The 8,542-nt window shown below is 43.8% G+C and overlaps 2 protein-coding genes across 13 annotated transcripts in view; one reads left to right on the top strand and one right to left on the bottom strand.

Annotated features, from left to right (window-relative positions):
- LYRM4 (LYR motif containing 4) overlaps positions 1-3,476 on the bottom strand; it is a 159,774-nt gene extending 156,298 nt beyond the window's left edge. For 4 of the 9 annotated variants that reach the window (XM_019632562.1, XM_019632564.1, XM_019632565.1 and 1 more), the window contains exon 1: positions 3,183-3,472. In XM_019632562.1, the coding sequence (XP_019488107.1) occupies positions 3,183-3,268 (86 nt within the window). In that variant the 5' untranslated portion in view covers positions 3,269-3,472. Of the gene's footprint in view, positions 1-3,182 lie in introns of all 9 variants that reach the window. The other 5 variants (XM_019632569.1, XM_019632567.1, XM_019632568.1 and 2 more) reach the window with 3 other exon arrangements.
- Positions 3,477-4,080: 604 nt separating this feature from the next.
- Positions 4,081-8,542, top strand: part of FARS2 (phenylalanyl-tRNA synthetase 2, mitochondrial) — a 323,981-nt gene continuing 319,519 nt past the window's right edge. For all 4 annotated transcript variants that reach the window (XM_019632556.1, XM_019632559.1, XM_019632557.1 and 1 more), the window contains exon 1: positions 4,081-4,266. The gene's annotated coding sequence lies outside the window, so the exon portion shown is untranslated. The remainder of the gene's footprint in view (positions 4,267-8,542) is intronic.

Below are 8,542 nucleotides of genomic sequence, written 5' to 3'. Positions count from 1 at the left end.
CCAGCACTGTTCCCATTCCCCCAATTCCCCAATAAAAATCTTAAAACAAAAAACAAAACAAAACAAAAATTGTCTTCTACATTGCTGTCAGACTGATGCACCAAAAATGCAAATCTGGCCATGTCACTTTATGGCTTAAAGCTCTTTACTGTCTGCCTGCTAACTAAGAATAAAGTCCAGGATCCTTAGCACCACCTCTAGGCCCTCAAATATGTGATCCTCTCCAACCTCAGTCTCATCTTCTGACTCACACTTTACTCTGAATAACACTTTACTCTCCGGCAGTACAGTAAGTCCCCAACTTATGAATGAGTTCCATTCTGGGCGAACGTTCTGTAAGCCGGATTCGTTCGTAAGTCGGATTTGTTCGTAAGTTGGGTTCATTTGTAAGTCTGACTCATTTGTAAGACCGACTCGTTCTTAAGTCCGACAGTGAGTCTTTGTGCTTCCTAGCAGTCCCCTCCACAGCACCATAGCTTTTCCTCTTGCTTCCGGACATCCTGGGCTCTGATTGAGCACTGTACTACTGTACACTATCGCACTGTACAGTAAGCACACAGCAGCACAACTGTGACAATGTCCGGCAGACATGTGAGCTACTTCCGCGATTGGTTCGCAACTCGAATGTTCGTCAGTCAGGGACTTACTGTATTCTACTGTTTGTCATTATCTGAGCATGATATGCCACAACACGCCTTTGATTCAGTGTCATATTCTGGGAAGCATTCTTGATTCTACACCCCATATATGTCTGTCATAGCACTTACCAGTTTGTGAAAATGATTTCTATAACTGTGTCCACAAAGGTCTGTAAAAAAAGCCATTAATGGTAGGTACTCTGCTGAGTCCAAAGCTTGCATCTTTCTACCTCCAGCGTTTGGTATGGCACTGGGTAAACTAGTCTTCAGATAATGATTTTAGAAGCACTGAAGTAAAAGAACACATAGGAATAGAACCTGTTTAGATGGGGTTGGGAGATATGGAATGAGAAGAATCAGGAAAACCTTTGATCCAAAGTCGTAACTGAGCTAAATCTCAAAGGAAGAGGACAAACTCAAGACCAGGGAGATTAAAAGGCATGCCAAATAGAAGAGTACAGGGGGAGGGGCTGTCTTTGAAAGCCACAAGACACAGCTTCAATACAAAAGGACATATTTCATAATAAGTAAGTTTATTATCTTACGAGATAATACTAGTGGGAATCTCAGATTTTAGGCCCATGATTTCAGAAAACAGTATAAAATGATTACCAGATCCCTTTGGATAATACATTTATATAAGGACAATAAATTTAGTTCAAAAGCATTACTCAACATATAATTCAAACAATTACTTTCTAAATGTATATTACCTTATAGTGGCTCACTACTGAAACTCATTTTCAATTTTCTGCCAATAAGGCTTGAATGACTTTCCTGCAGGTGATCTGTTGACTTGGCATTTATTCATTTGAAAAAACTTAGCCTTGTATGTAGATTTCATTACCTGGCTCGTAAGTCATTTCCAAATAGAATTTTAGAAATGGAAGGCCCCTTAGAGATTACCTAGTCCAAAAAGCTGATTTTACAAGCAAGGAAATTGAAACACTGAGGGTGATTTGTCCAAGGTTCTATATCCTGAGGGCTCCACTTGACTTTTGTACACAGCGCTGTCAGGTCTACCCTCACCCTGCTGTCATCTCTTTAGTGTGTGATGGGTGTGCTGATTCCAGTTCTTGTTTATTCTCAGCAAATTTGAATGACAAAATACCTCCTTCCAAACTGTGGTGAAAATGATTGGTTTCCCCTTATTCACTTGCATATTTTGTGGGTTCCTTAATAAACTTAGTCAAGTTCTTGGTGCGAAGTACTTGGTTAATTTTTTGTTAAAAATTCCACCAGTATACCTACTATTTACAAACGTTTCCTTCCAAAGCCAAAGTCATTAAGTAAAACCACACACTCCCACCAAATGTTTCTTTTAACTACTTGACCTGGTGGATAAGACCTCACCAGTGTGAACCAGATGTTGTTCTCAAGTTTATAGGATGAGTACTTTTTCTAGGCCGGTGCCTAAAAATTAGACAGTTACTGCTTGAGAGGCTTAGTGTTTTGTGATTTGTACAATAACCAAGGCTGTACTGGGTCTACCCATTACAGGGCTAGCCAAAACATAGAGAAGGGGTGTGCGCGCGCTACCTAACCAGCTCTGTTCTAGGCTTTGCTTTTAGGAAACCAACCCATAGGTTGGCCAGTCACCAAAAGTGAGACCTGGTGTAATGAAATGAGCTGGTCTTGTCAGATTCTTGTTTTGGGAATATAGATAGAATACACCAAATCTAAAAGGATGCAGAGAAAAGCCCGTAAGATACATACAGTAATGTTAGGTCAGAAATTATAGGGAAGCAGAAAAGAAAACAGAGGCTCTGAAGTTCACCAAAGATATAGAGAGTAAAACGAAAGAATAAGGGGGCTCAAGAGCCTGGAGGAGAATGCGGCAGGCATGGAAAAAGCTGTGTGCTACATTAAGGATTTAAAAGTTTTGACTCTCACTCTCCTGCTAAGATCCTAAAAGTTGGATCTCCATCGGTGAGGCCTTGATAAGCATTTCAGCTCCTGGAAGTCTGTGACCGTTTTCCCCTTACCACTACTTGTGTCTCCCTACTTCCAATCCTCCCTCTTCCCCCTGCCCCCACCAATATCCCAGGTAGAACGGATTTGATTCTTGCAACCATAAAAGCTAATTAAGACGCCTAGGAAATGAAAGGAGTGGGTAGAGAGAGACTTCAGCTTCTGTACATGTGCTACTGATTGGTCACTTATATCGTCCACTCTTCCAATTCTGTGGGAAGTTCTATATATGCAATAAACTGGTCCTAACTTAAGCACTTGCAGCTTTCACGTTCATCCTTCTTATGGCAGAAACACATCACTAACCATGCTCCCAGAGCACGAACAACGGTATCCGACTTGGGGAGGGGGGACGTCACAAGATTTGTCTCTGATACAATGAAGAAGCCCCCTGCTGTTCCCCGCGAGGTTACAGAGGGCCACACTTGCCAGCAGGGGTGTGCTTTTCGGTGGCGGAGCCTTCTCGTCACGGTTCTGAGAACCCCGGCTCGGGACAGGGGTACCCCGTACCCTGAGACAATCCCGTGCAGCCCGCGCCCCCGGACCTCCCGGCCCCCGCGCCCGTGGGATCACCTGTAATTGTAGGCGCTGAAATGCTTGCTCTCTCTCAGCATCGCCCGGTACAGATCTAACACTTGTGCGCGGCTGGAGGCTGCCATTTTGGAAAGAAAAAAATAAGCGGGTCCTTTTCGCGGAGGTCCCAAGTTTAACGCAACTACAAAATTTCAGCTTATGCAAAAACCACGAACGAAATAAAATGCAGTGAGGTTCTCTCGCTAGCGGGCCCGGGCCTCAACCTAGGTGAGCACCCGCCCGCTCCTCGGGCCGCTACGGACCGCGCCCGGCGTCGCGCGCGGCGACGGAGATCGGCGCAGGCGGGTTTTGGGCAGCTAAGGGGGAGGTGCCCACGGGGAGGCGTTCCCGCTCGTCGCCCTGGCCCGGGAGGCTCCCGCCCGTAGCAGCGCTGGGAGCCGGCCGAGGGTGGGGAGCAGCAGGGGTCGCCGAAGTGGCTGGGCTGGACCACGGGGCTGAGACCTGGGGGCCGCCTGTGCAGCGAGCCACGCTCCACGGGGAGGGAGGTTTGAGCGCTGAGGGCGTGCAGCCACTCAGGGAGTGCCTTCGAGAACTGCCCGCGGTCACGGCGAGGGCATTGAGTTTCGGAATGCAACTCCAGGTTGCGCCTCCGCTGGGCGCGAGGCTGCGTTGCCCGGGTAACCGAGCGCGTGCCTGGCCGACGCCCCGCCCCCGGGCGCGAATGCCGTGCCCCTGCCTGCAGGTGCCCGCCCCTTCCTTTGCTGCCGGCCTCGGCGCTGCCTGAGAAGTCGTGCGGAAATCCAGCGTCCCTTAGTTTAGGCTTTGCGTCGGCTGCTCTGTGTGTATGGGTCCCGAGTGCGGACCACTCACTACACGCGGCACCGAGGGCGCGGGGCGGCTCAGGCGACGGGTCAGGGGTTGTCTGGCGCTCCGGCTCCTCTCAGGGTTACCGGCTAAGGGGCCTCACGGGCAAGGTCCGCTTTCTTGTTAAAATGGCAGCGCCTGGCATGCTCCGCATGTACCTCTGAAGTGGGGATGAGAACCTTCCCTGGAAGAGGAAACGAGCCTGCCGCGTTTTAGATTTTGAAACACCCCAGGTCTGGGTCTCCCGGGCGAGCTGTGGGTGAGTGCCGGTCTCGCTGCAGCGTGGGGTGCGACGTGGGTGGTTGGTGTGGGGAGTTACTTCGCCATCGATTTTTCCCCATTATGGGGTTTTTGTTGAACTCGGGGGGTTTTGCTTTTGAGCCATGAGCCACTTAAGAGTTTTGTTATTTAATAAAAGCATACAGAAAAGGTGGGGTGGCCTGGCTGTAGGCGTGGGTGATAAATTGGGGGAAACTTGAGTGATGTCAGCACTCTGTTGAGGTCTTTTCAGACCCAAGCAAGAAGCCTAGCAAGTTTTCTCTTAAAGCTTTTCGTGACTTGAGTTTTCTCCCGTGGCCTTTCTCTGAAGACGTCAGCTTTTCTGAATTACCATGTTCCAGTGGTGGATAAAGTTGGTCGTTCTGGTCCTTGCACCAGGACTGGGCGCAGGGAAGGCTGATCTAGTTCTAGTTATTGCATTTGCAAAGCACTTGCCTTTGGAATCTTCCAGTATATAATCAACGTTAGAAGGAGCTACAGTTTTCTACCCCCAAACAACACAGCAAGGAGTAACTTTATAAGTAAAAAACAAGTTTCCATCTTTCTCCAAGCACTGAATTATGGTTTTGTTAAATTTCTTGTTTATTTTATTAAATTATCTGGTTTTGAAATGACACTTGCTTTAAGCAACCTCGTATTTAAGAGCCGGAAACACTGACCTTACCATACTTGCAAATATATTTGTTAGATTACCGGTTATAATGCAGTGACATTTTTTAAAAGGCATGGAAGAGAGAACACTTTTATTAAAATCCTTTTAAGTTTCCTATTTGATTTTTATAAGGCCTCATACATCAGTGAGTCTAAAAATAAGGTGTTTTGGTTTTTGTTTTTTTTTTACAGTGTAGCCAGACTTATTTCACTCTTGCAGGTTGATCATTGGGCAGGTCTTGCCTTAGGTTTTGTTCAAAGGGCTTTTAACATTTTGAGTTGATCCTTTGTCATTTAATGGATTCAAGACCAAGGAAATTTGCACATTATTATAGAGTAAAATCCACAACAGCTTTCTGTTAATATACATGACACACTGTTGAGTGCTGATAATATAAAATGATGTGTGACACCTGGAAAAACTATGTAGTGCAAGTTAAAAATAGAAAAAGCTATCAAAAAAGAAAAAACATGAAAACTATTTTGCCTTGTTTAAAAATAGTGTGTGTGTGTGGGGGCGGCTGAGTGGCTCAGTTGGTTAGGAGTGGCTCAAGAGTGAGAGCTCTGAGCAACAGCGGTTCGAGTCCTGGCCTGAGCTGAGCAGCCGCTGAGCTGCCAACAAGTGGCAGGATGGCTCAGCTAGAAATAAAATAAAAATAGTGGGGATTGTATTATTATATTTTGCTTTCATCTAGAAAATGAAGTTGGAATTATCCTTACTGTATACAGTTGTTTATGTGTAATTATCAAGCAATTTAATCACTAATGTATATAATTAATGTATTTAAATGACTTTAACTTTTTGTAATCAAATAAAACTTTCCAAATAAATATATAAATTTAGTTTGTTTGGGTAGCTGAATCACCTGTTAGTACAAGATTAGGAAAGTGGTAGCTTCCCAGTTGATTAAAGGTAAGTCCTCACAAAAATACTTTTATTTGAAATAATTTACCATATGTTAGATATCATTGCCTTGAAAGACTAAGAAAAAATAATCACATTCCAAAGCTAAATCTCTACTTTAGTACATCTTCATTACAGAGATTACTATTTTCAATAATAGCTCTATTTGAGGTTGAAAGTGGAATTGGGCTAGAAGCTGAGAATGGATCTTACTCATATGTCTTAATGTGCATGTATTCTAGGCTGAGTATTCTCTTAGGTAATGACTATAAACTAGGGGGTATCCATTTCTTACCATTTAGGCCTCAAAATGTAAATATTTCCTTAATATTCACCTACACATAGTTATGAAATGTCTATAGTTCTTTACCTACCTATGTAAAATGATATATTACTTTGTATTAAAATTAGGATTGCTAATGAGCACTTAATGCTTTTTTTTTTTTTTTTAAGCTGAGCCATTCTGCCACCTGTTGGCTGGCAGCTCAGCGGCAGCTCAGCTCGGGCCGGGAATCAAACCGGCAACCCTGTTGCTCAGAGCTTGCACTCTTGAGTGAGCTCTTTATCAACTGAGCCATTCGGCCGGCTCCACTTAATGCTTTTTGAAGAGAAATTTCTCCAACCATAATAAGCAATATAACAGCAACTTACCATCTTTTGGCTTAAATATTAAAATGATGTGTACATGAAATCTTGTATAAATCAGCAACTTGTGATATTATGACTTAGAAATTATTTCATTCCAAACATGGATCCAAGTCTTTATTATACATGATCATTATTGGATTTTATTCTTCATTCTAGTAAAGTATGACGCTAGAAGAGACCTTGGACATCAACTCAGTTATTTTTACAGATGAACAAACTGAAGTCTTTTTCTCATTCATTCATTCATTCATTCAACATTTATTGAATACATCCCAAGTGCCAAACATTATATGAGGTGATGGAGTTCAATGATGGGAGTCACCCTCACCTCCCAGAAACCAGTGGGACCTAGATAAGCAAAGTAATAATTTATTTTTGACGGGTGCTGATAGGGGTAATATTACCAAGTGTTAGGGGAGTACAAAGGAGAGACGTTTGACTAGGACTTTGACCTAAGGGAAGGCTTTCCATCATAGAAGGTATTTTCACAATGAGTAGTAAGACCCAGATGAAGAACGTGGTACGTTAGAGATTGTAGTGTACATTCAAAGCTTGGGGGCATGAGGAAGCATGATCCTTTTAGGGAACTTTAAGCAGTGGGAAGTGGGGCGAAGGAGAAGGAGGGAGGGAAGAACCATCTGTGAGACCACAGATCTGATTAGCCCTGTTCCTGCTTTATTTTAATGATGTTTTCTCTGTTTGGGATTCATCATCTCTTATACATTGATACATTGACTAGTTCACATAAGTTCTAGTAGAACTTAACTGCTGAGCTAGTGAAATATAGATTAGTTTTTCAGGTGGTGGTAGGCTTTTGTTTCAAACCATATTTCTGAATGCTACATTCTAAGAATACTGAAATTCTATTTCTTTACCTCCGCATTCAACAGATAATTGACTATCCTGGTAGTTCAAGTTGCTGCTCTTGTGGATACTTGAGCATATGAATCAAATATCGATCCTGTTTTCCAAGAGTGTAATTTAAATACAATTTGCATGTAATTAAAATAGGGGGTAGAAAGCACAAAGTCTTGCAAGGGAAGTACTGGTGCAGTGCTATGGAGTCTCAGAGAATGAAGAGGTCACTTCCATAGCTGATTCCTGGGCCACAACTCAGACCAACAAAGCATGGCTGAGGTCCTTTAATTGCTTGAGGTCCCGGCTTCAAGAAATTAAAAAAAAAAAAATTCCCCAGGTGACTGAATACAGCCAGGGAAGAGAAACACTGATCTGTGGGCATTAGGGGACTTTATGGAGGAGGTAGTGTTGGGGTTGGGCTTGAGAGGATCTAGGCTTGAGCTGGGACTTGAACGGAATTATAGGGTTTGGATATGTGGGTGTGATGGTAAGATGGCTACTTCAGGAAGGTTTATCTTTGGAAAGGGTAAAAGGGGGCCTGAGTGAGGTCTAGGGAAAAATAATCTCAGCCTAGAAAAGGAACACTGTGGGTGGGCCTTGTCTAGAGGAGAGCACATGAGGGCAAGTACCAGAGATACAGCTGGTAGACACCAGCTGAGTCCTTGTATGATCTCTGTTAGTACTTCAGAGACCTGCTGGGAAAGCTTTTATCTCCACTGAAGGGAAGGGAAGCTGAGAGGTTCAGTTATTTAGCCAGTTGTACAGCTGGAAGCTGTAGGGTGGCCCTTGGCCCTGGAGGTGATCTGCCAGCTATGATGCTACACTACTGATCCATGCTACAGGAGGTCTTCAGTGCCAGCTTCAGGAATCTGAAGTTAACTAGTTTTTCTTGGGTGACATGGGTAAATTTTAGTCATATTTGAAATTTAATTGGATTCTCACTTATTTGTAAAGCCAACTGGTTTGTATAGGAACTATTACAAATATTCAGAGATTCTCATGTTGATTTTTATGCTAGCTTTATAGTCTCTTTAGATAAATTTACATTTAAAAAAATTACATCTGAGGGCCGGCCAAGTGGCGTGTTGGTTAACAACTGGCTTGGGACGCCAGCTCTGAGCAGCAGGGCCCCGGTTCGGATCCCACATGGGGGCCAGTGACACTGCCCTCTACAGCTAAGATGGTGAACAACAGC

This window comes from Hipposideros armiger, unplaced genomic scaffold (assembly GCF_001890085.2).
Source record: "Hipposideros armiger isolate ML-2016 unplaced genomic scaffold, ASM189008v1 scaffold_1153, whole genome shotgun sequence".
Taxonomy (NCBI): Eukaryota; Metazoa; Chordata; class Mammalia; order Chiroptera; family Hipposideridae; genus Hipposideros; species Hipposideros armiger.
This window is presented reverse-complemented; position numbering and strand designations above follow the sequence as displayed.